Here is a 27,789-nt window from a genome sequence, read left to right as displayed (position 1 = left end):
GGCAGACACCTTCCACTCCCTGGAATCAGCAGCATTTCCAGTCCCTGTGATCTCCAGACAGAGATTTGAGCTGAAGATTAAATTCCACTCCAGTGCACAGATTAGGCCTCTTAAGGGCTCTTTTGCTTCCCACCCAGGTGTTAAATCTCCACTGTAGAAAAGCAGAAGAGATCCCAGAAGAGCTGAAAATTCACAGACATCAAATAATTTCTGATTTAACCAACACAGTTACTTTGTGCTGCATCTTTTATTCCCACTTCCCCCCATTATTTTAAACAACTATTTTCCCCACCTTTCCCTGTGCATGGCCCACCTCCCTGCCAGGCACAAATTAACAGGAGGCTCCAGATTAACACCCTGCTCTCAAAAAAACTGGCAGGGCTGGGTGAGGTAAATCATTTATTCACATTCAGCCTGCAGCCACTTTTAATTTGTACTGAGAGCAAGGCACAAATCAGGCTCCAAATGCAAAGATTTGGCTTCTTTGAGAGGAGAAGCTGGCTCTGCAAACCTCAGTACAACAGTGGTGCTCTCACATGGGGGGAAGGCATTTCCCAGGATCCCAGCTCCATCCTGGGCTCCAGGCTCCAACAAACAGGCAGGGAAAGCTGCTAACACCATGTGAGAGATTCTGGGATGCTGCTCCCTCTCTGAATCTGTGGGAGGTTTTATTTTGCTCTGGTCTCCATTACAACTTTTTTTCCCCGTCCCTTAGGAAGGACCTAAATATTGTCTTTCACAGTACAAAGGAATATTAATTCCTGGAAAGTTTCGCCTGGAGATTTGGCAGAGGCAGAATAATTACCCTGGAAAATGCAAGGAAGTGCAGTTTCAAAGGACTTCCCATCCACATCATTATATAACTCTTTTTTTTCTTTTCCCAGCATCGTGCTAGAACCAAGTTAAAAGCCTCATGGCAACTTCTGCTGGCCTGGCTCTGGGAGGAAAGCAGCTGCAACGCCAGCAAGACAGTGGGCAGGTTCCTGCACCTCCAAAAATGCCAATATTTCTTTGAATATTTTGTATTTAGTAGCACCTGCAGTGCAGAAGAGGGGCCCAGCCAGAGCTGCAGGAGTCCCAACACAAAATAAAGAGCTCAGGTGTGCCCTGAGCCACTCTGGTCCCTGGCACTGGAGCAAATCTCAGCACAGCACCAGGGACCCAAGGGGCTTCTGAAGGGAAAAGGTTGGGGGGCATTCAGTGGCCTCTGGGACATTTGGTGACAAGCAGCTCACCTAAACTGGTATTACATCTCTTTGTGGGCTTGCACAGACTGTTTTCCAGTGGGTGAGGTGGAATATGCTGTGCAAGCATCACAGAAATGTCCATTTTGAGCAGAGGGATGGAGCACCCTTGATGTGGGAGAGCTGGGGGTGCTCACCTGGACAGGAGCAGCTCCAGGGAGAGCTCAGAGGCCCTGGCAGGGCCTGAAGGGGCTCCAGGAGAGCTGCAGAGAGGGACTGGGGACAAGGATGGAGGGACAGCACACAGGGAATGGCTCCCAGTGCCAGAGGGCAGGGATGGATGGGATACTGGGAATTGGGAATTGTTCCCTGGGAGGGTGGCACTGGCCTTGTCCTGTCACCAGCTGCCAGAATGGCCCAGAGACAAACAGCAAACCTGGCAGGACTCTGAGGGTCAGAGCTGATCCATGCTGAGCTTTTTCCTGAACTTGGGCAGAAGAGTAGAGCCAGGGTTGCACTTTCCTCCATTAATATTTACAGAGACCTGCACTTTCTCAGGGCTTCAAATTCTTGTTTTATCACTATGAGAAAAATCCCTGAGATTCAGTGGTTTTAAAAAAATCACCATTTGTTAGTTTGTACAAGGCTACTTTTTCCTTCCATTTTTTTCTGATCTAAAGATTGCTTTCAGTGCTTTGTCATCTGTCCTCATTTAATCCATTTCAAAATTTATCCTTGCAGCATGAAACGTTGCTGTTGATCCCATTAACTGTCTTCTAATAATTGCAGGGTTTAAGAAAGCTAAGGACAAAAACTGACTGAAATTAAGCTTGAAATGAATAAGAACATGAAAAAAAAATGAGTAGGAGTATGGTAATTACATGCTTATGACTGTGACATTAGGCAAAAAGAAAACAGAGCAGCAGATGGTATCTGAATCTAAAGAAAAATGTAAATGATGATGAACTCACACCATTCCCTAAATAATGGTGTGTTTAGCAGCAGGTAGATGTTCCATGTAAAGAAGTGCTGCCTGCTAATTCAAGGACATAGATCCAACCCAGGAGGGACATACCAGCATCCTTTATTAGATAAGAAATCACTTTCTCAGTTTCTGTGCACTGCAGGGCCTGTACCTTGCTTTCCTGGCCATTGTGCTTGTCAATAAACTCAGATTAGTGTTGATATTTGTCACTGGTAATCACATAAAACATCATCTTCTCCTGTGACCTGGGTAGCTTTAACACAGCAATTGCAGCCTGGGTCGGTTTGTTACAGATATTTTTTCTCATAATTTGTCCCTTCTTTGCAATGCAAAAGAAAGAAGAGGAAAGGAATATATATATATATATATATATATATATATGCATTTTTCATATTTATGTACTTCTATATTTGTAGCACCTATAAATATGTATGGCCTTTACAAACATATTCCTCCAAAGGAATACTACAAAGGCAATAAAATCTATTATCTGTTAAAAATGGATCAACTAATTTTATAGAAGATATTAGTATTTTGTTTATAATCTCCACTTCTTCCACATCAAGAGGACTGAAAGACTGTTTCTGCCTAGCAGCAAACAATGAATATACATGGGCAGTGAGATCATCTCAGAAGGAGATTTGGATTGTTTTCTCCTCTATTTTATGGCCAGTGTTCACAGACTCCTTCCAGGGACTGAGGCATGTTCTTGTTATGGTAAAAATGGGCAGAGTAAATGGAGTTGATTAGGTCACATAGGCACTAGTGATGCCTCAGGTTGGGCTTTTCTATTTTTCCCATTCTGTGCTGCTTTAGTGTGTGGGTCTGGGCTCACATCAGGGGATGCTGAGCTCTGTGCACAGAGCAGGGAGACAAAACAATTCCTGCTCCAGCTGGGCACCAAGGACAAATGATCCAAATCTCAGCCCCAGAGCACAAACCCCGTGGGCTGGAGAGAGAAAAACAAGCAGGGTGGGACTGCAGGGGCTAAAGCTGGAATGGGACAATGAACTGCAAGATGCAAATGGAGCAGAACTGATCCCAGGGACAGAGCCCGTGCCCGGCCGTGCATTTTGGGGCCATTTTGGTTCATCTTGGGTGCAGCCCTGGCTGGGCTCTGGTGCTGCCCAAGGTGGATCCATGGAGGAGATGCTTTGAATAAATCCCTGCTTTATTCTGGAGCTCTGTCCAGCCTCTGTTCTAGGGCAGCCTTCACAAGGCATCACTACCTGTGCCTTTCTAATTTTACTTTTTCTTCCTTCATAACCCAAATTCCATGTGTGCTCCAAAACCTCCATCAGTTTTAGGAGAGAGACAAATATCCAGTGTGGCCCATGTGAGCTGCATTACACCATCCCAGGCTGACTTACAGTGTATTTTCTCTTTTCCCTGTCCACCCCAGTTCCCACCTGCTCTTCAGTCAGATGGGCTGGCAAGTTACAGCTCGTTATTCCCTATATTTTGCTCCTTTTAATGGATGCAGGTGCACACACTGCTGCACTGCTTTCCCCAGGAGCCCAGAGCTCTTCATCATCCTATTAAAGTGATTCCATATTTGCCATCATTTTCACATTAAGATGATCTGCTTTGACTGCACACACAGAGATGTTCAAATTATTTGTCGTGAACAGCTGATCAGATTTAGGTCTGTTTGCTCACAAATTATCCCCTGCCTGTTTGAAGGGTTAGAGAGCTGCTGAGTCACTGAAGTTATCCAAGATATTTCAGGTATTTTGGGCTAGGGGGGCACCACTGTTGCTGATGGGTGGCTGAAATGCCAAGGGGGACTTTGTGGGGAGCCCCTTGGCTGGTGGCAGTGCCTGATCCTCAGGAGGTTATCAGACCTCCATTCCTCATTAATTCAGGTGTGCACAGAGCAGCAGCAACACAAACAGCCCCAGTGCTAACCAGTGGGTCTGTGGACAGAGCACTGAGCTATTAAGCAATTAAAATATATATTATTGTCACTTCTGTGGCCTCAGGACCAGGGCAGTGCCTGTCCCCTGTGCTGGGGTGGCTGAGGGACCTCAAATCCTTGTCCAGTTCTGGGTCCTTCACTGCAAGAAGGACATGGAGGGGCTGGAGGGTGTGCAGGGAAGGGAACAGAGCTGGGAAGGGTCTGGAGGCTCTGAGGGAGCTGGGCAGGGGCTGAGCCTGGAGCAAAGGAGGCTCAGGGGCCCTTGTGGCTCTGCACAGCTCCTGCCAGGAGGGCACAGGGACAGGAGCAGAGGGAACGGCCTCAGGCTGGGCCAGGGCAGCTCAGGGTGGATATTGGGATAAATTTCTTCATGGAAATGTTTGTGCAGGCCTGGCACAGCTGCCCAGGGCATCCCCCATCCCTGGAGGGTTTAAAGCTCTGTAGATGTGGAGGACACAGCCTTGGCAGGAGGAATGGTTGGACTCAGAGACCTCAGAGGGATTTTCCAGCCTGAACAATTCTTTTACATGAAAGGCTCTATAAATTTAAGAATACACCTCAAAGTACATTTGTATTAGTGGTTTGCTTCCAGCAGCACCCACAATGTGCTGGACCTTTTCTGAACATCCAGGAGTGGATGGGTCATGAACTTTGATGTAGAAACTCCCCTACTTTCCCAGTGGGAATCAGATAAAGGGAGACTCTTGGCAAGCTTTGGGATGCTGATAAGGAAGTTTATCAAATGCACTGCCAAAGGGGCTGGGAGTTTTATCTTGATGTCAGCAGCCTTTGTATGGTTGCAGCAGATGAGAATCTGTTGTTTCCTCTCTAAAGTTTCTTTACAACTGGCATAAATTATGAAATATTTCAAGGAAACATTTTCAGATACAAGTCACAGGAGACTCTGGGGTTTCATCTGCTTTATTTGTTTTATTTTTCCTTCTTTTCTTTTTTTGGATGGGGGGAGGGATGTTATAACCACTATTGTACATCCTGAGTTGTCAGGCTCACTGAAATTGGAGGAGATGCAATCAGGGAAGCAGATAAACCCTGGGGACTCCTACACCCTGCTCTGTCTGTTTTGGCTGCATTTGTACAATTTGGGGTTCCTAATGTGGAACAATTGGCAGCTCTGCTGTGCTGATGCCCCCTGAGAGCTGCCTGCCCTCCCATTTCTTGTGTGCCCACACAAACACACCCCACTGCTGCTGGGGGTCACAGAAATTCATTTCTGCTTCATTTTTAACACCCTGATTTGCTCCCTCCTCCCCCCTCCAGAGTTTATATTTTTCTTCCTAATAACAGGCATTTCTGTTATTTTAAATTGGAAATGGGTGATTTCAACACGCTCAACATTTCAGTCAACAGCTGATTGTCAAATCACAAACTCATTGAAGGAATGCTGCTCTGACCATCCCATTTCCTACCTGGGCTTTTATCAGCTTTCAGGTCCTTTGATGTGAAAAAAAACAACCCCACTCAGCTTTCTGCCAGATCCCAAATTTCAGAGTAATTTTCTGATTTATGATAAACTCGTTATCAGCATTTGCTGAAATATAATTTGCCACCATCTGCTTCTGAACTCTCTGGCTTGGGCTGGCAATCTTGAAATGCCACCACTTATCCTTTGTTGTTCACCTCAGTGGCTGCTTCAGGAACATGAACTATTTGAAAATTCAGGAAAAATAAAATTAATTCAGGAAAAATACGGGACTAGAAGATTTCAACTGGAATCTTCTTTTCCATCTTTCAGTTTTCTCTCTGTAATAGAAGTTCTGTTTCACCCACCCCAATCTCATACTTTTTCAGGCCTCATTTCCCAAAAATCCACCAAGTTCCCTGCAGAAGACAGGGATGAGTTCTAGGGAAGCTCTATTGATTTATATTTATATTAAATCAATCATGCAGCAGTCAAGGTCTTAATAATACACCTAAAGACTGTGATAATCTGAAAAGTACCCTCTGGAGACTCAGACTGCTTTAAGAATGATACATTACTCCTGAAGCTGAGATGGAGATCAGCAATTAGTTTCTATGGACATTTTCATTAGTGAGAAACAGATTTTAAAATGCTGGATTTTCTCCAAACCAGGTATGTTCTGCACACTGTGCTGAGGGTGCATTGACTGAGGGTGGACAGGACCTTCAGTACCCAAATTTAGAGTCATCAAACTGGTCCTTGATGACCTTTTTAGGGCAAAAGTCACAGAAAATGTGTAAGTAAAAGCAGATAAATAGCTCTGAGGAACTACTCTCAAAGCCGTAACACTCAAGGAATTTGTTTTAGTAGTTAAAAATGACCATATAGCAGCCACCAGTAGCAAAGCCCTTTAGAATTAAACTGAATAAGGAGATTTAACAGCTTATGTCTCTCTGGTGGAGCTGTTGATTGATTGTCTTGGTCCTTCAGTGCAATCACTGGGGTTGGATGTTCCCAGAGATCATTATGTTCATTACAGTGGCTCCAGCTGCCCTTCATTACCCAAATATAGAAAAATAAGGCAGAGGCAGGGTGGATCATAGAAACAGAGTCGGTTTTTTCCTCCAGTTCCCATTCCTCTCCCAAGTATTCTGTAAATTCACCTGTTCTGCTTGTGAGGACAACCTTGGAGTCAGGAGATGATCCCTGAGCTGAGCCAGAGCGTGGCCAACCCAAATTAATGATTCCATTCACCTGACAGCTCCAGGGCTCACAAAACTGTCAAAATCAGCAATGTGATTTTACCACTTTTTGCACTGAGGCCATGGAACGAGCTCCAGATCTTTGTGGTAAGAAACAGATCCCAGATTTAAATCTCTCCTGGTCTGATTATGTTGCCATTGCTCCTTATTAACCCAGGTATTGAACTTCTGTCACATCTAAACCACAAAAAAGTAATTCCATTTCTCATCTTTTTACTTGCTGACAGTAAGGCTGGATGAATATTTAATCTATAAATGACAGTTTACTCTGAATGCTCTTTTTTGTTGTTTTTGGGACAGCAGAGTTAATAAGAATGATTGGGCTGTTGACATAAGTGATGTATTGAATTTTAGAAAGCAGCTGCTGCAAATTAAGGGAGAGAGTTAATGACTAGAATAATTAAAATATCAGGTGGTTGAGATTACTTAGTGTAATAACAGGTGGGAATTGTTACTGTCTTCTCTAAACACCATCAGTATTTCAGAATACACAGTGCAATGTTCTTTTGCAGTGGAAAAAAAAAATCACTTTCAAAAGTGCTGCTGTGACATGAAATTCCAGGTGTTCTTTGCTGATGCTCCAGTCATACTCCAGGGACCTGCCCTGATGAAGGCTGGGCCTTCCCCTGAGAGAGGTAAGGGCTTGACAGGGGTCTGGTCTGAAGCTCAGGTTAGTAAAGAGCACAGAACTGTGGGATATTGGTTAATCCAGCCTGTGGAAATCACCAAACACCAGCGAGGGGAAGGTGGATTTGACACCCCTGAGAGTGACACCCAGCAGGTGAACAGAGGCACTCAAACTCCTGAACAGGCAGATTAAATATTAAAAACATGCACCTGCAAAGTACCTTTGTGTTCACTGCCTGGAGGTTTTTTAACAAGGTGTCAAAAATCCAATTATTGTCATTTTTTACTGATGAAAGCACTCATTTACCTATTAAATTGAAAGGTTCCACCAAAAAATTGTTGAGTCTGAAATTTGTGAAATGTATAAAAATATCCTTTATGTGCCTAATGAGAAAAAAACTCTTTATGAGTTCTCATTAAACTCCTGAGATGATAATTAAACTTAAGCATGTGAGCAATGTTTAAAATTTTAATGGGAACTGTAATCTTCATCAAAATCAAATTGAGTCTCTCATCAAGAGGACAGAGAAGCCACAAAAGTGACCAACAAATTGTTCTGCAAATCTCAGTGTGGACTTGGTGGATTTGTAAACCTCACCTAGCTATAAACTGACCATGGATGCTGCAAAATGTTGATTTTACCAGTGAAAGATGGCAGAGAATGGTTATTTAGTGACAAGTTTGTATTCACTGTTATGGTTTCATTGAATGCAAATTTTTCTGCTAAAAAATCTTACAACATTGCAGTGAAACACAAAAATGTCATCTGAAGTTCAATGACCTTCAAAGAGCAATGAAAGACCAGTAAACACTTCCGATTAAGTGCATAGATAACTTTAAACTTGGAATATTAACGAGATAGCAGAAGAAAGCACTAAAACTTCTAGAAGTTAATCACCTGAAGCCAAAAGGGTTCACAGCTGTTTATTAAGGACTGGAAAGAGCCAAAAAATCTGTTTGTCTCTATGATAACACAAAGCAGCACAGCCAAAAGTGGTCACAAAAGTACCCCTGAAATCAAGGGTAAAAATCACCGATTCTTTTTCCAGATGTGCTGCAGCTGCTGCAGTAGGAGAGGGAAAGGGCTTTGAAAAGTTGTGTCCTTGAGGAGGGTGAAGCAGCAGAGCTTCCCTGGGCTCTGGCTGGAAGGTGGGCACAGAGCTGGCTGTCCTGCAGCAGCAGGGGATGCCACCACAGTTCACACAAATTATCTCTGCTTTTACACTTCCCCCTCAGGCTTAGGGCTGCTGCCTAAATTCACCCAGAGCCTGGTGACAAAATAAAAGGTGAAAAAAGCTCCGAACTTGGGCTTTTTCAGACCCACAGCAAAGGTATGTCATGGAAGTTTTTAAAGGTTAATTAGTGGAAGCATTGGTGGGAATCCATTTGTGCTCTGTTTCAAGTTTGTCTCTGTTTTGGTGTTTGTCAGAAAGGTCAAGCAGCTGGCCCAGTGTGACAAAAGAGACAAGGAAATCTGACTGGGTCTCTGTCACTCACTGCTGAAATCCACACTTTGGGGAGATGTCCCAAATTCAGTGACAATAATGAGCTGAAGTTAGAGGAAAAAACCCACAATGATACATGGATAAGAGAAGGGAAAGTGGATGGTGACAGAAGCTGAAAATATGTGACAGCTTAAAATATCCAATGGAAAAAATGTATTTCCTAACTAGCACAGACAATGGCTTTGTTCACATTCATTTTCATCAGTGTTTTACCCACACAAAGCTCAACCTCCTGGTAAAAGCCATACTCAGATATTCCTAAAACTCTTCTGCTGCCAATAAATTAAACTTAGATTAGAGATTACCAAATGACACCACATTTCTACCAACATGTGTAAGCAGATAACATTTCTGCAGATTCCCAACCTGACTCACCCATCCCTGGAAGTGTCCAAGGCCAGGCTGGACAGGACTTGGAGCAATCTGGGATCATGGAAGGTGTCCCTGCCCATGGCAGAGGTGGAATGAGATGGATTCTGAGATCCTCCCAACCCAAACCAGTCTGGGATTTGCAGGTACTGAGAGCTGTCTTTGAGAGGTTACTGCACTTGTGGTGATCAGGCTGCATGAGAAAAACCCAGATGATAATGAAACCAATAAAAATGAGCAGCTGGATTACCTGACAGGGATAGTTAAGAGAAGCCAGGCAGCTCCCTCTGTGTTTTATGATTGTCAGGGCTCTGCATGGGAGCAGATGACTGATGGTTGGCATTATCAAGCAGAATGGAGTATTGCCTGTTTCAACCTTTCATTTGTTTAACCTTTCCTGCGTGGGTGAGGCTGTGCAGCTGAATTTCTTACTACTTGGAAGGGATTGTATTTTTCTCTTTTATAGCAGGGATGATCAAGATTTAGAAAAGTTCTCACATAAGAGAACTGCTATAAGCTGTTCAAATGGATCTGTAATTACAAAAGGGCTGAATCCACCCTCAAGTTTTATTTCTTGGCATCTCTGCAGGGCTGTCTGTTTTCCTACAACACTAAAAGGAAAAGAGATTTAAAGCACAGACTTTAGAAAAAAAATTACCTGTTCTAAAGAGGTGGAAAAGGAGGCTAAATAGAAAACATTGGTACCCAGATTTACTGGTTTGTGGTTTGGATGTGTCTGAAGGTAAAATAATGGTGCTGTGTATTTCAAAGGAAAGGAACATTTTAACTCCCAAGTGCATAACTACAGCAGTAAATAGGGCACACATCAGTTTGCCCTCATTATATCCAGGGCAGGCATAAACAGCACAAGATACTCACACATCTGATGTTCCTGGTAAAACTCCTTAGAGCCTCAGTGTTTTCCAGTGCTGGACAATCAGAAAATAATTGCACAGACAAGTCCACTTGACAGCTATCAGGCCATTTATTTAGGAATGCCTGGACTAAAATGGAGTAAGGTCACCTGCATGAGTCCCAGTTCTGCTGTGCCCAAACTCGTGTAAGCACTAGTGACAGCCAGGAAAGAGCACCAAAGCCACTGTCCCCAGCACCTGAGGCCTTCAGCAATCAGAGTCCATCCAGTCTCAGCCAACAGATGTCCAAGAATTCCCCATCAAATCCATTCCTTCTTATCAAATGAAAAATAATTTCTCACAGGAAGAACCTCAGTTCTGAGAGCAAAGCAAAGGAACCTCAAGGTTTGTAAAGTTAAACTCTCACACCATTATGTCAAGGTAGAAAGACCTCATCTGCCAGGACTAAAGCAGTGGTTTCCACCTTCAATCCCATTTAAATTTGGCTATTTTGTTCCACTTCTGCCAGTGCATTCCAACCACCCACAAAGTTGCCTTTGTGGCACTCCGGAGAAAATCCATCCAAAAAACTCCATTCATAACCCAAAAAATCTTGTGTGCTCTTGATCTTTTATGATGCTCATAAAATCTACATATGTCAATGAACACAACAAATTTAACTGCAAGCAAATTGTCTGCTGTCATTACTCCATATTCCAAAATTATTTCACTTTGTTACCTGCACAAAGACATCATTAATCCCTTCCCACCTCTCAAGAAAAAAAAAAATCCCTTCTTGACAAACTGCAGTTATATTTGCTACACAGAAATACATGGCATACAGGATGCTGTAAGGGTGCAAAGAGGGTGAAATCAGTAAAATATAATTCCACATGATGGAATGATTGGATGAGTTGTTTACTTCTGGTACTTAATTGAAATGATACTGACTTGGAGGCGTTCCATAATTTCAGTCACAGAGAATTAAAAGTGCACTCTTCTGTTTTATTGGAGCTTTTGCTGTTTTTTAATGGTATCTGCAGAACCAGGAAATTGCCTAAGGAATTTAGGAATATGATTGTTTACTATGCAAGGGCTCTAGATTAAGCTTTTCATTCTGCAGTCTTTTGCCTTTTATGTGTTTCCTTCATTCCTTGACAATAAAAAAAATAATTAATACAGATGACACATGGTATTTTTACAGTAACTTTTCTACTCTGCTTTATTTTTTCCTCAGTTTCAATGGTATTTTGCTGAACGTCTTTTCCAAGAATCCTATCAAACTGGCAAAAACTCTAAATAGCAATCAAAATGTTTAAAACAGAATTGTACTTGGAAGAGTATGGTGCAGTCTGCTACCAAGCATGTTAAGAGATGTTTATTTAGCCACAGACTGGCTAAAATCATGCAGCTGACTCTGGTTTCTTAGGTATAATTTAGGTCATAACATTGCAGCTAATGGAGCAAAGTCGTATTTTCATCAGCTGGCACTTTGCCCAGTGTTGATTCTTTCCTAGATGTGCTCTGCATCTTTCCTGAACCTCAATCCTGTCCTGCTGTACAATTTCACTACTCAAAAGCCAACAATAAAGCAAAACTCCTGCTCCCAAAGAGGCATGAGGCCAGAAAAGCAGCAGCAAGAGGAGCAGGCCTGCAGAGCAGCCCAGAACCCCGTGCATGTCACAGAAAACAGTGGCATGAGACATGCAGGAGCACAAAAGGCACCTCAAGTCAGGCCAAAAAGAAAAAAGATGGTGTGAGAGGATTTGTGAATTAAGCACCTCTCAGTGACTAAGCCTCTCCTCTCATACATGACACAAGTGGCTGTACCCTCAGGAAAAGCTTTGTTCAGGTCCTTCTCCCACATCAGGGAAGGATTGCCACACCACAGTGGTCCTGATCCCAAAACCTTTTTGCCAGGTTTAGTTCATGGAGTAAAACTGCAGCCTTGAAAAGCCAGAGGAGAAAACGCTCTGGAATTTAACTCTGGCAGCACAAAGCATCCTTAAATCTAAACAACCCAAGCAGGAAAGCAAAGGTGGGTTACTCACTGCAGGCTTTTTTCCTGAAATATAATGCTTATCAAAGGGGGGACTTTCAGAGAAAGAGAGAAATTCTGACACAAGCTTTAATCACATTAAACAGAAGTTGTCGCCTCTCAGCTTTTCCTCCCATATGAGAATAATACATAGAGTGTCAAAACTTTTTTGAGTTGCAAAAATATACCAATTTCATACTTTAGATCCTTTTTCAATTTTTCATTCAGAACACTTCTCGTTTGTAAGTATCTCTTTTTTGCTGCTGTTGTTTTTTATCCTTTCTCTTCAATTTTTAAAGAAAACAGATTGACAAAGGATTAAACAACCCAACAAGCAGAACATTTCATTCCAGCTCAGCTCAAATCACCTTCCTCCATTCTCCCCGTCTCTCCCCTCAATCGGAGGCTCCTTTTGGTTCGACTTCATTCTGATTTTTTTCCCACCAAAAATGAGAACCCCCCCCCGAGCATCCATCCAGCTCCACAAACAGCAAGGCCTCATGGTGCAGAGAAAAAGGCATGAAGAGATGGGCTATGTAACTCTCACTACGACTACAGCCAGGCCGGGAGAAGCAGAGCTGGCGCCGAGCTCTACCGCCGCTGCCACCGCCGCGCCCGCTGCCGCAGCCGGCGCGCCGCCAGGCTCAGGGGCTGCTTCCCAAACTTCCTCATGATCTCCTTGATCCTCGCCAGGTTGGTCTTGGAGATGGTGAAGTCGCACTGGGTGGCCCCCATGTCGTAGCCCACCTCGCAGGTCTTGGTGGCACCGGTGTAGCCCTCGGCCTTGACGCCCACCACGTACTCGCCTGGGTTGAGGAGGCGCCAGTAATCCCCATCAGCTCCTGGAGGGGGGAAAAATGATGGTTTTCAGGGCTTTGGTCCTTTCTCCTTGAGGAAAGTGGTGTTTATAAAGTCACAGAATTGCTGAGGTTGGGAGACATCTCTAACACCCTCAAGTGCAACCATCAACCATCACCATCATGTTGACCACTAAACCATGTCCACACGTGCCATGACCACAGATTTTTTGAATGCTTCCAAAGATGGGGATTCCACCACATCCCTGGGCAGCCTGCTCCAGTTCTTTAAAACCCTTCCCATGAAGAAATTTATCCCAATATCACATCTAAACCTTTCCTGGGGCAACTTGAGTCCATTAGATGAGGACACAGAATCACATGGGACAAGCTGATTTGGAAGGGACCCACAAGGACCATCGAGTCCTTTCTCCTTTCTCCTTGAGGAGAGTGGTGTTTATAAAGTCACAGAATCGCTGAGGTTGGGAAACATCTCTAAGACCATCAAGTCCAACCATCAACCATCATGCTGACCGCTCAACCATGTCCTCATGTGCCATGACCACAGATTTTTGGAACACTTCCAAAGATGGAGATTCCACCACATCCCTGGGCAGCCTGCTCCAGTTCTTTAATGCCCTTCCCATGAAGAAATTTGCATCCAAACCTTTCCTGGGGTGTCACAGACATATTTTCTGAAAAACTTCTTTGCCAGGATTTTTCTCCTGAGAAGCTGAGAAGCCTCAGAGGAAAAGAAAAACAATGGTTATCTGCTGCTGTGGAATGCAACAGGGGCATCTTTGATTGGTCTCATGTGGTTGTTTTTAATTAATGGCCAATCACAGTGAGCTGGCTTGGACTCTCTGGTCAGTCACAAGACTTTATTATCATTCCATTCCTTTTTATTCCTTGCTAGCCTTCTGATGAAATCCTTTCTTCATTCTTTTAGTATAGTTTCAATATATCATTTTCTTTTAATATAATATATATATCCTAAAATAATAAATCAGCCTTCTGAAACATGGAGTCAAGGTTCTCGTCTCTTTTCTCATCCTGGGGACCCTGCGAACCCCACCAGACTGGGACAACTTGAGTCCATCAGATGAGGACACAGAATCACATGGGATAAGCTGATTTGGAAGGGACCCACAAGGATCATCAAGTCCAACTCCCAGCCCTGACCATCCTCAGGAGAAGCCCTTGGCCATGGGCAAGATGACACCACAGGTAGAACCCTCCATCCTCACACCAGGAGGGTGTCCAAGGGGCTGTCCCCACCACAAATACCCCTCCTCATCCTGCCAACCCTAGAGAAAAACACATCTCAATTGTATTTTCCAAATGGTGCAAAAAGGCTCCAAACCAGCTGCAGGTTTTTGGCAGTTGGAAAGGCCTGAGGAAAAACCTGTTGATTCCCATGGGGTAGAAAAGACTTCTCCCAAACCAATCCTAACTGAGGGATCCAGAGGAGCCCCAGTGAAATATCCACATCACACAACCCTGATCAGACTGCCAGGACACAGACTTTGGTCTATTTGTTAGGAAGAGTGTGTGAATACATGATACCAACCCACTTTGAGGTGTAAGTAAATATCCCCTTCTATTAAGCCTTACATTGGGGTTTATTACACTGATTTTCCTACAAAGTAAATTCACCAGGATGTTTAACCAGCTGGATAAATGTAAATGCACAAACCAAGCTCCAGCAATCAACTAACCTACTCAGAAAAATGTATTTTAACACCTCATTGAATCAGGAGTTTTTGGGTTCTTCTTTTTCCCCACAAACAACCTCAGATATATCCATTTTATGTACCCATATGTGCATCAGGATTGTTTTAGGCTTCTTTTAAATACAATTTTAACCACTGAATATTCTTAGCTGTGAATTGAAAAAGGGGAAAAACTATTACCTAAAATTAGTTTTGCACTCTGTCCTGGAGGAACTCCCTGTGAAGGAAAGTACATATTCAAATATGCAATTCCATGTAAAAATAGAAATGGAACATCTCCTGCGTGAGGAGGGGTTGGGGTTTTTTAGCACTGATGAGACCTGACAGCCTTACTAACACCAGCCTGGGCACACTGGCAGTGCAGAGTGGAACAAAAACTGAAGATGATTTGCATAAAAATATTTTATTTTGGGAAGGATCAGGCTGGTCAGCCTCTGTTTAAAGAAACAGCGTTTTAATTTAGGATTTGGTAAAATAAAAAATGTGTTTGCAAACAGCAAGTGTTAACAAATGGCAATATTGACTATACCCTGATAGTGCAGCCTCTGGGTGTGCCAGAATTGTCCCTGGTCAGGTCCATTCTTACATCCTAACGTGATCAGGGGGTCTTTAAGTCAATTTGACCACATTTGGGGTGATAAAAAGGTCCACATTTTCTGTTCCTCATGACTCAGGGATTTTTAGGAAAGGCTCTGAGAGTCTCTTTTATTCAGCTCTCCCTCACCACTGGGACTGTTGGAAGCTGAACAAAAGGCCAAACCACAAATCTGCCCAAATTCCTCCTATTTATCCCCAAAGGGCTCATTTTTAGCTGTAAATGCCCTGGCAATACCAGGGGGCAGGCAGAGGGCTCTGGATCCCCTGTGGGTGATCACATCCCTGCTCCCAGCCTGGCTGTAGCCCCAGGACTGCAAAGCTGACCCACATTTTCCTGACACATTTAGCAGTCAGTTCATCACAACCCCACCCAGGGCCAGGAATAAACCTACACCTTCACACCCCACTGGGAATACATTGCAAAGCTGGGTATTAAACCTTTCAGCAAGGACACATTTTCCCTGCTTTCCATTTAGGAGCAAGCAGACAGGAGTATTTCTGTCAGCTGTCAGTGCCCAGAATTTAATACCAGGCTAAAAGGTTGGGGTTTACTGAAAATCAGATTAAATCCAGTTAAAAAAAATAAATCAGAACAGATGGCAAAAAGAAACACAATTAAAAACACAGATAAATTTAGTAAATAATAGGTTTGCTGAAATAATAGGTTCCAGTGGGAGCAGGCTGGAGGCAGACTGCATCCATACCCACCTACTGGGGCTGGAAAAGGATTGCCATGTCTGCTTTGATAAAATAACAATGCATTACAGGACAAAGATAGCATTGCTATGAATTTAATATGTCAGACTACTCCATAAATTCTACAATTAAGAGAAATGTCCTTTGAGCTTGATAGGACAGAGCTTAGTTACAACTAAGCAATAGTAAAAGTGCAAAAGCAATTTTTTCATTTAAATGTGCTAAACTGCACTGATTTAAATACATTATAAAAATCTTTCTAATGCTTTTTACCAACAAAAGACTCTCCAGGAAACCTGGCCATATTGCTGCATACCCAAAGCATGTAACAACTGAAACTCAACTTTTCTGTATGTACCAGGCAGCCAGGAGTGAGGCTGGAGAGTTGTAACACCCAGAATTATGCTTAGCTTGGACTAATTAAATAAATATTTAATATAGAACTATATTTATTATATTAAATATTACTAAATGCTACTTCAAAATCCTTGGGTTTTGGTACATAAAGTATACTGAAATCACTGCAAACTTACCAAGATATTAATAAAAATTTCTCTGGACGTTTTGTGAAATTAAATTAATTACACTTTGGTTCAGAAACCACACAGAAGCATCTGTCTTTGAAGCATCTGTCACTTCTGGCTGTGACACAGAAGTGTTTCACCAGGAAGAAACTGCACATTTCTCCATCAATATTCACTTTGTTATTCCCCAAATTACAAGAGGCAACCCCCAAAACTGCCTTGGCACCATGGAGGGGGAAAGATGCATTTGTTCACCCAACTCTTTTTGCAGAGGTTTTCTCACAGAGTCCAACCCAAATCTGACTGTAACAACATGGAATCACTCAGACTTAATCAATAGTAACATCTGCATTGAGGGAAAATGGAATAATTCCCCACAAAGCTCCTGGAATCAATGCCTTCAATTAGGCCATTAATGGTGTTAGCTGAATGTCAGCATCCCTCTCCTTCCATCAGGGATATTGTATCCAGGAGAAAGCCAAACCAATCTGCTTTTATTTCAGTCCACAGGAAGAAGCAAAGGAATTTTCTCAAACTTTTAAATGTTATTACAGGGCTTTTACAGGCAACTTCTGTCTGGCTCCACAGGGCAGCTGACCACGTTAATGCAGCAGTGAAACAGCAGAGCTCTGCTCACTTGAAACAAAACTTTTGTGAATAGAGATCCTGGCCATAATTCTTCCCTTGCTTAGCCTATTTTTACATCAAGGCAACTCAGAGGTTTAAATGGGCACATTTTTCATTTTAAAAGGTATAAATGAAAGGAGTCTGCTGACAATTTGCCTTCTTTATCTGGAGTTATACATGTCATTTCAGCTTTTTTGGCTCCAGCATAAATCCTCTAGTTTCAGGGACTAATGAGACGTGTATTGTTATCTGGGTAATATGAAACAAGATAGAACTTTTATGTTCCCAATTCCACCGCGATTCCAGAGTGTGAGCTTAAACGTCTCATTAAAAAGAAAAATTAAAGGGAATGAAATAAGTACTTTTATTTTTACTAACAAGTGCAGATGGCCTTGAGCCATAGAGGCTCAGCAATAATCAAGATGTAAATAGCTGCAAGATTCCCTGAGTGTTACAAGGTGGATTTTGGGATCTTGCACATTTATTGCACTTTATTTTTATTTTTTTTTTTCACATGACAGTCCAGAGTACAGAGAGCTGGAGATTAATCACATATTGCATTAACTCAGAGCAGTACATTAATTTTGTTAACAGAGTAACACAACCCACACTTTATGGCAGACTTTCAGCACTGCCAAGGCTTCCAAGACAGGAAAAACAGCTGATTACTTTAATTCCCACTGTCATTTCCCAGTGGTCCCATTTTGAAATATTTAAGGCAGAATCATTATTGCCTAATTAAGTATCTGTCATTCAATGCTTTTTTTCACAATGGAGACACAGTAGCACTGAAATTAATCATAAACTAAGTTAGATATTCCAGGGTTCATTATTGGCTCAGATCACCTCTTATGGCAAACATGAAAGACTTGGAAATCACAAAGCTCTGTGATATTCCATGGCCTGAAATCAGTTTATGTGTCCAAATCTGCCTCACTCTGTGCCTCAGTGGCAAAGCAAATGGAAGTGGTAGCAAATGAAGAGCACAGAACGCCAGTAAAGAGATAAAAGCCCCATAATATTAGCATTCAAAACACATGTGGAAATGGTACTTAGGAACATGGTTCAGTGGGTTTGTTTTTAAACCACAAATCTGTTCTTTTGCACTGATATTTTGTATTTTTATTTGTTTGGGTTTCTTTTACCTGTGCGAATGTCATGGTTAACACCTTCCACTGAAATAACAGCATTTGGGATTCCTTTCCCATGCACATCTTTCACAATGCCTTTGATGCCACGATGGACCTGGGAAGAGAATAAAAAAAACAAGTAAACATTGCACAGCAAAGAACAGTAATATTCCTAGGAACTTAAAATGAATCTTTAATTCCAAAAGTGAATTAAATTTCTTTATTCCTACTTTATGGCTCGCAACATTGTGGAGCATCATTATTAACCCTGTAGCAGCCCTTCAGGCATTAACTTGTGAATCAGCTTGTGAATTTTGTTAGGATTCCTGAGGCATCAAATTCAAGATACAAATAAAAAGAACAGATGAAGCAACAGACACAATATTGGGGTCTTTTTCCAGCAGCCCTTTCTAGCAAGCTCAGCACCCAGATCACATTTTCAGAAGCTTCATTACTTTATTCCCTGAAGTCAAACCAGCCTGGCTGAAGTGCTAGGTCTATCAAAAATACCAATAACTACATAAGTAGTCATGCAAGAAAAAAAAAAAGGTGTTGGAATCCTAGTTGCTAAGAATTTTAGACTTTCTTTACTATCAGGCACTGACTCCAAAAAAAACCAGTACATTTAACCTAAAACCATAAAAAAAACTTTCAAAATTAAATAATGAAACTAAAATTATAAGTGTGTAGTTTAAATAAAAGTGTATAATATCACATAATAGAAAACTTAAAAGTTTAAAAATATAATAATATATAAGTTTTAAAATGGAAAATAATCTTTCTTCTTTACCTTCTTCACCTTCTTCATAAATTTAAGTAGTATTATATAATTAAATAAAAAAGTCCACATTGCAAAACACAAAGAATTAATTAAGTTAAAAATAAAAATAATTTAAGTATAATTTCTTAATTAAACAATTTATCCTTAAAAAACCTTGTAAAAATACAACTCCATTTTTTAATTGATTAAAAAAATACTATAAAACTCACAACTTGTAAAACTAATATAAATAAATATAAAAATATAATAATATCATAATATATTATATTATATTATATAGTATCAATACCATATCATATATCATATCATATCTAATGTATTATATAGTATTATAATATATAATTATTAATAATATCTGTTATTAATATATTACTGATAAATATATAAATATAAAACCTAATATAAATAAAACTAATAAAACATCTAAATCCAAACCAAAAATGCCAGGTGAATACCTGTTCCATAAAAACAATCAGGGACTCGCGGTTGTTTTCCCACTCCTCTGGCAGCTCGCTCTCATGGGGGTATTTGTCACAGCCAACATAGATGGAGAGCTCAAAGCAGTTTGTGTGCAGGTAGCTGAAGTCATTGATGCCTGCCAATATTGGGGAAAAAGGGAAACTTCATGGCCTTTTTAATCTATTGATCAGATCTGAGTTTTTACGCAAATTAATGTAACTTCTGTAAACACAAGTTGGGTATTCATCCAGCTGGCTTAGCCTGCAGATTTGGAAGGGAAAAAGGTTCTTAGAAATGCCAAATGTTTTGTAACAAAGCAGCAGAGTGCTGAAGGCCAGGTTGGACAGGTGTCCTGGGTTGCAAGATGGGGCGGGGCTGTGTATGCTGCTGCCATCTGTCAGAGCTGGGGCAGTTATCTCTGTTCATGGGGCAGTTTGTTCTTTGTCTCTCCCACAACCAATCCTCCCTGCAGGAGATCTCTGCTGTCCATGGCCAGTGAGTGTCCCTGCAGGGCTGATCCAATGCCATCATCCCATGGGGAGATGCTCCGCCCAGGGGAGGAGCCAAGCATTCCTACCTGGGTACAATCTGAGGTTTGGGACAGCACAGCAGCCTCTGCCCAGTGCATTCCCAGAGGAGCAGCTTCTGCTGCCCTGCATGGCCAGAGGGAGCCCAGGCCCATCTCCAGCAGCCCTGGAGCTGCAGAGGAAAACTCCCCCCTTGTGCAGGATCCCTGCTCCAGCAGAGCCACAGCTGGCACTGCAGGAGGGCTGAGCCCCCCATGGGATGGGGCTGTGCCACCCCCTGACACACAGGGGACAGGGCATGTTCTGACTCTCTCGGTGGTTTTTTGTATTACTGCATTTTTTATTTTATTTTTATTTTCTTCCCTAATAAAGAACTCTTACTCCTGCTCCCATATCTTTGCCTGAGAGCCCCTTAATTTCAAAATTATAATAATTCAGAGGGAGAGGGTTTACATTTTCCATTTCAAGGGAGGCTCCTGCCTTCTTTAGCAGACATCTGTATTTTCAAACCAAGATAACAGAGCTTGGAGCAATCTGAGATAGTGAAAAGTTGCTCCAAGCAAGGGTGGAACTCGATGGGCTTTAAGGTCTCTTCCGACCCAAACCCTTCTGGGATTCTATTGATGGGGAAGATGGGAGCACAACCAGAAGAAAGGTCTCTACAAGAAAAATGTGTGCTTTTAAAAGAAAGCACTAAGCATTCCTAATCTTGGACATTGCCCACGAAGCAGCTCTTGTCTGTGTTGGGTGGCAGGGAGATGCAGCTGTTCACCCAATTCACAGAATTCCCATTTGATAGAACCCTGAATGCCAGCACAGAGAGCTATCTGCTCACAGGGGCTGTTATGTAAAAGTGATTTATCAGAGCAGTTGGTGAAAGAGTTCCTCAGTCTGTTTTCCTCCCCGAGTAATCTAACAGATAGAAAAGCCAGAAAAATCAAGGCAGTAATAATTATTTTATGTTACATACAGTGTCTGTAGTTTGTAAGAAATGAAAGGGTCTCTTTTCTCCCCAACACTGTGCTGCAGAAGACTGGGATTGCACTGTTGCTCTGCAATAAGGATTTCCATCAGAAATATCTCCTAATCAAGCCTCAAGAACCCCAGTGCCTCCAGTCTCTGAGGAGCTGCAGTTTAATTCTGCATTACAGAGACCACTGTAACCTTTGCAAAGGGCTGGAGCACTAGGAAGGGCTGTCTTTACATACAGAGCTCAAACATTTCCATTCTCCAGGTTTCTCACCATTATTTTTCCTCCTTATTAGTTCTCCACTCTCACACAGATAACGAAATACAGAACATGAACACTAGAAGAAGAAATTCTGTGAGGTTCATTTCTTGTTCCCCCTGCACTTCTAATAAAAAATATTTTAAAATATGTTTGTTAATGATCATTAATTGTTATGTTTTAAATAGCAAAGATTAGCAGGAGTTGCATTCACCAAGTGCTTCTGACCAAGAAGAGTTAAACCAAAATCCCTGTTCCTGTCCAATTAGCAGTAGTCAAGTATTTAATGAGCCCTCAGTGCCTTCTGGAAGCAGAGCAGGAGGATTATATAATACAGATGTTAAACTTTTCACTTTTGTTGATGGGGAAAACCTAAACATCAGCCAGTGGCATATGCTACTCTACATAAATGTGCTTCCCCTCCACTTGAGAAACAGCCACAATTATTTTCCCCTCACATACTGTATAACATCCTGATTAATCTGCTGTGAAATGTTTTGCCATACACACTAATTGCTCAGTTTTAATACATGTATTTAAGAAAATGGCTTTGTGTTGCCAAGAGCGACTCTTTCCTAGTGCTTGAACATGCAAATCCAGCCTCAAAAATACAGGAAATAAAATTAAATCAATTCCTTTTTTGCCTCTCTGCAGTTCATCCAGTGCAGAAACTTTATATGTAAAATTGCTGGAGAACTTGCATTCACTGCAGTCAAAATAATGTGCAGGAAATATCATGGCTGGGTTGTAAAGGCTTGAGGAGGTGCTGGATATCTGTAGTGCACATGCTTCTCTAGGGACTGAAATGAAATCTAATATTTCTAAATGAAAGAAATATGAAAGATTTATTTGATATTTAAATAAATATTAAATATTTTCTAAATGAAATTTATCTAATGCCAGCTAAATTTTCCCATGGCATGAGCAGTGAGAAGTTTCTGTGCAGGACCACTGCAAGGAAGCAGGTGGATGAGGAGAGGGGCAGTTTCAAGGTGTGGTACAATGAGGAGATGTCACTCACACAAAAGGATGGGTGGGAGAGCTTCTGCAAGCACTTTTTTGGAGGTCTTACCATAATGTAACAGAGCAGGACATCAATCATTATTAAAACATCATCAAGAAATAAAGCAAATCAGATGAAACAAATCCAAAATGTAATTGGTCCTAAGAAATCAGGGTACAATTCAGCATCTATATTGTCCATCTTTACTTAATGGAACTCAGTAGGACAGCTGTCAGTGACAAGGCCAATGCCATCTTTTCTGGATTGATTCATAATGATGTTTCTTGTAGCACTTAGGAAAATTAAATTCATAAATTAGATAATTAAGTGGTCATGTTAGGTCTTAGAGAATGCTTTAGAATCTGCAGAAATGCATGGGAATGTAGTCAGACCTAAGAGTTCAAGGTTTCCCCCAAACTCACCCAACACTTTTTAACCTCCTGAAAAAGTATTTGAAAAGCTAATTCTCAACTGTAGCCTTTAAAGGCTGGCCAGCACTAACTATACATGGGCCAACATAAAAGCCTTGTCCAAAATCCCAAAATGTTTATGCAGTGGACCTGCAAGTTCCAAACATGAGCCAGGTTCAGCTAAACCTGGCTTTCAGAGACACTGGCCTGCATCTGTTTGCCATTAGTGCTGCTCTTGTTGTCAGCCCACTGGTGGGAGATGCCTGTCTCATTTCCTAATTTCAAGGAATATGTTGTTTGACTGATGCACTTAGAAAAACACAAGGATTTTGAGCAAAGGCAAACGTGCCTAATATTAATAATGGGTTTCTAATTGGGCTTTCCTGGAAATCAAGGTTTTAGCCACACCACAGGCCGTGGCTTCCCCTCTGTGCTCCTTAACAGGGTGACAGGCTTGGGTGTGTGGAGATTGATCCAGGCTGTGATTTATCCTGGCAGCAGGAATGCCTGTGGAGCCCATGCAAAATTTAAGTGTAAGGACATCCAGGTGTTTTAGAAATAGGAGAGTAGCAGGCAAACAGTAGCTTTTTATGGCATTTCATTGCAACTGCCAGTGAATGTGAGTGAGGGCTGATCTGAGGCTGAGTTCAGCCAGCAGGAGGCTGTAATCAGGATTTCCTTATCTGGGATCTCTCCCTGAAGCCCTTGCTTCAGCTCTGACACTGGCTGTGGTGCTTGGCAGCAGTTTTCTACTTGTCACCTTGTGTGGGGGTTTGGACTGGGCTGGTTTCTTCCTGAAAAACTGTCTTGAGTGCACAGAGTTCCTAAAGCTAATGCTCTGCATGTGCATTTTTGGAAAACTGGGTATTAGTGGCAGCAATGACACCTGGAAATATTCCTCCTAGAACACACAATTTTACCACCACTGCTGCTGCAACGCACACCAGGCAGCGCTGGCTTTACCCTAATTAGCAAAGGAACACTAATTGAAGCGTCTACCACTCACTTCCAGCCACGGTGTGCCACGAGGCTCCATTGACAGTGCCATCCTCCTTCTGGAAGTCCTCGGTGTGGCAGGCTCTCCTCCTGGCATCCGTCATCAGGCGGTGCGTGGAGGCGTAGGAGTAGGCCAGCCAGCGGAACACGTGGTCGTCAGGGGTGGGAGTGTAGTCCTGGGTTTTCCACATGGACCTCACCATGTCATAGGGATAGGCCACCACCAGCTCTCCCCCCTGCAAGTTGCCACCCAGCACAAAAGGGATTTTTTCCATCCAGGCGATGATCGCCCGCGTCTCCACCGCCACCTGGGAGAAGAAGCGACAGCAGGTCTGGTTCAACGTGGAAATCTCATCGTGCTGCTTCAAAGGGAGAGCAGGACCAGGAGTTCCTGAGAGTGAGGGGCCAGCAGAAGGGATGTGGGCAAGGAGAAGGCCTTATTTAAATTATGGCACTTGTCAGCCATTTTGGGACGTCACAGACATCCCTGAGGAGCTAACAGAACCTTCACATCAGTAATTTACGAAACAGGAACATCTATGCTGAGTGAGGCCCAGAGCAGGGACTGACAGAGGTGTCAGATGGTGCCATTGCTCCCCCTCTTTGTTTCCAAAATAAGGGATTTTAAACATGGAAGTAAAGCCCATAAATTAAAACACTGGAAGTTTCAACTCCAACTTTTCAACTCAAACCTCCCAACAGGTGCACAGGGAGGTCATGGAGTCTCCCTCTCTGGAAACATTCCAAACTCACCTGGATGTGTTCCTGTGTCACCTGCTCCAGGTGACCCTGCTTTGGATTGATCTCCAGAGGCCCCTTTAAACTGTTACTATTCCATGATTGTGTGATTCTAAAGTACTAAAAACTGCCACAGTGAAGCTGCTTTTAATAGCTGCCATTATATTTAAAAGGTCAGGCCAAAATAAGTTAAATTTCTGACATTACAATCCAATAAACGACATTAACATAAACCACAGCAAGGTTTTGTGTGTACCTGATCTGTTGCTGTGTTTTTCAAGGTAAGAACCTATTTCAAGTAAGAGTGAGTAAGAAAATCCCTGGACAAATCTGCAAGTGAGTTTTCAAAGAGCTCATCTATGCCACAAAACCCGGGAGAAGCCTGATCCACATGGCTGAGCTCATGCTGTGCTTCTTCTTGTCTACCTTGCTGCCTAAAAGTTGGGTTTGGAGTCCTCCAGGTTTTTCAATAGCTGATGGAAAAGAAAATCCTCTAGGAAACAGTTTCTTCCTCAAGACCTGCCTCTGAATCCTGGGGAAAAACGGTGCTTTTGTGGTGCATTTTTATTTCCACTGACACAAAGGGAATTATTGACTTAGATCAGGTGTGGAACTTCACTCCCAGGTTATTCATTTCTTGGGAAATTTTAATCTCACTCTCTCAGGACATCCCAGCCTTTGTGTCCACTCTCCTGGCCTTACTCACAGTGGCATTTTCAGACAGGTACCAGTCAGGGATCGGGATGTGATGGTTTGGAACTTTTCTTTTACTCTTCTTCTGATCCTCTGACTCCCAGAGCAGAGAGTTTAGGTCAGGGAAGTTATTGTTGATGTCAATGCCGTCCTGAGTCCATCGTCCTAGAGACCAGCCCCCCAATTCTGAACCCTTGGATTAAAAAAAAAAAAAAAAGAAAAAAGAAAAAAATAATTAATGTTCATTCAGATTACAGAAACCTGTGAGCCCCTGCAGAATGTTTGGGAATGTCCCAGAGATAATTCTATACAGAGAAATGGAAGATTAATTATTTAATTAACTGAATTAAATCATTGGCAGTTTTTAAAAAAATTTGTATGAAATCTTGAATGAGGTGAAGGAAAACCCATGAAAATTTACTTGAGGTTAGCCAAAATATATCTGTCAATGGAGACAGCAGACATTCCCTCCCATGACTATGATTTTGACTTTCCTATTCCAGTCTACTAAAGACTGATCTGGAAGATTTTCCAGTGCGTTTGACCAGCCCCTACAATTTTTCCTGGTGTCTGTCTTCATCCAGACTGAATTATTAAGATGCCCAACACACCATGCTCCCCTTAAAGGCACACTATAAAATTTCAGCGGTGGAGGAATGCAAATTTTCACGTGCTGAGCTTGGTTTCTCGTGAGAAACAGATTGCACAGATTTTCCATTTTCCATAATGGTGTTGCCATGGCTCTGTACACCTCAGGATGGTTTGCTCTGGCAGCCTTTGTGGCCCTCCTTTCATGTACATTCTCCTGTTAGCCAACATCACATCAAACACTGTTTCTTTCAGCTTTTTCCCAAGATGGTTTGTGTTTACTTTGATGTGCCCATCTTTTCATTTTTAAATTTCGATCGCTCGCAAAACGTGATCTTTGAAGAGAATAAAGACAAGAGGAGCATTTTTGATCCATCTACTGGAAAGAAAAGAATTCCTTGATGTGCTCATCATCCTAATTACCGCTTTATAGGCCTTGTCATATCCATCAGGGTTCACTGAGGGCAGCAGGTGGATTCTGGTGTCCTGGATGAGGTGTACAATGCGTGGGTTCCCAGCCAGGTATTCCTGGCACATGAACTGCATGAGCAGAAGGATCAGCTCTCGTCCAAGCACTTCATTCCCATGAGCTCCTGCAATGTAGTGGAATTCTGGCTCCCCTGTGGAAAAAAACCCACGGAGCAGAGCTGTGGTCAGAGCAGCAAATCAAATCTCTATCAAACAGCTTCAATGTCAATCAGCAACATTTCACTGAAGTAGTGTTGGAGAAACGTCTCAGCTGCACAGATGAGAGGTGAAAATGTCACTTTGGAGAAATAAATTGCTTTCTGTTGCTATTTTAGAACTGGCTTATGTATTAGTGATATCTAAAGCCACTCTGTAAAACCTCTAAAAACCCATATTTGATTAAACATATCTTTAATTACACTCACAACTTCAGCATGTTAGAGGTAGATTTTAACAGTTTTGAAGGTCTAAAAGTCACATGAAAAATACTCTGCTAGAAGAGAATTCTCCTAATAGCCAATCTAAACATGTTATCAGTGTATTCATGGATACAGCAAAGCACAAAATTCCTTTATTCCAAAAGCTGTTCCAGGCACTATCACAGTGAGGAGGACCAAAGACTGAATTTCTTCAGTGCTGAAGAATTATATCATGGTAGGAAACTGAACTCCAGACCTCATGAGTGAAAAATTATTTGGAGATTTGACCTATCCCTGCAATGCATTAAAGTAATTTTCTATCCATAGCTACATCAATGCCATAACTAAAATCCATCCCCCAGTATTAAAGTTCACTTTTATTTTATTACCATGAAGAATGATCATTAAAGAATTTGATCCCACATTCAAAATGTCCTCTATTTGTGCTCACCCTCCCCTTCCCAAATTAGAAATATAGCACTGAGGTTCCTCCCACATACATTTGAAATCTTTGCTGCCATGAATATAATTCCATCAGTGATAATTAGTGAAGATATGGAGGAAGAGAAGGGGGAAAAAAGCCAAATCCCAACACCCCTTCAACAGATTTAGTTAAGATTAAAATCCTAACCAACTTCGTGTTCTCCTGGGTTGTCAGAAATCTCCACTGCATACAGCTTCAGTCCTTGGTGGCTTTTTCCAATATTGTAAATTCTTGTGATATTTGGGCACATTTTATTCACAGTTTTCATCAGCTGCCAACAAAAAAAAGAGAAAAAAAAAAAGAACATATTTAGACAATGCAGCATCAAAATAGATCCACGATGAGTTGGTGCATTCTAAATTGGATGTGGCACAAACTCTTCATTTGCTTCTCTGATTACCTCTTAGTTGTAAAAACTTTATGTTTAGTTCATGAATTTATAGCTCTGCTATCTCATTTTTAAAACATTATGCCATGGAGAGTAATTAAAATAATGGAGAGTGATTAAAGCAACCACACTCAGTGAGGTATTATAGACAAGGGACTTGAGGTGACCCAGGGTGTCAGTGCACAGAAATGCATTTATTTTGCAGGTTACCACACTTCAACAGAAATATGAATTTTTCCACTCTGCCAGCAAGCAGAGATATTGCATTAAAAGCAGTTCTATTTTAGCTAAAGGCTAAAACCCTGCTGTATAAATAATGTTACTGACTCAGACTTGTGTTT

General features: G+C 42.0%; 1 protein-coding gene across 1 annotated transcript in view; it reads right to left on the bottom strand.

The window, feature by feature from the left end:
* Nucleotides 1-10,236: 10,236 nt before the first annotated feature.
* The window catches only part of CPXM2 (carboxypeptidase X, M14 family member 2), a 68,492-nt gene continuing 50,939 nt past the window's right edge, over nt 10,237-27,789 (bottom strand). The window contains 7 exon segments of the mRNA XM_054637456.2: nt 10,237-13,004; nt 18,282-18,381; nt 19,503-19,642; nt 23,681-23,978; nt 25,115-25,294; nt 26,113-26,309; nt 27,208-27,331. Of these exon segments, the coding sequence (XP_054493431.2) occupies nt 12,754-13,004; nt 18,282-18,381; nt 19,503-19,642; nt 23,681-23,978; nt 25,115-25,294; nt 26,113-26,309; nt 27,208-27,331 (1,290 nt within the window). The 3' untranslated portion in view covers nt 10,237-12,753.

Source organism: Agelaius phoeniceus, chromosome 9 (assembly GCF_051311805.1).
Source record: "Agelaius phoeniceus isolate bAgePho1 chromosome 9, bAgePho1.hap1, whole genome shotgun sequence".
NCBI classification, from domain to species: domain Eukaryota; kingdom Metazoa; phylum Chordata; class Aves; order Passeriformes; family Icteridae; genus Agelaius; species Agelaius phoeniceus.
Note: the sequence above shows the minus strand (reverse complement) of the source record. Positions and strands in the feature narration are given on the sequence as shown.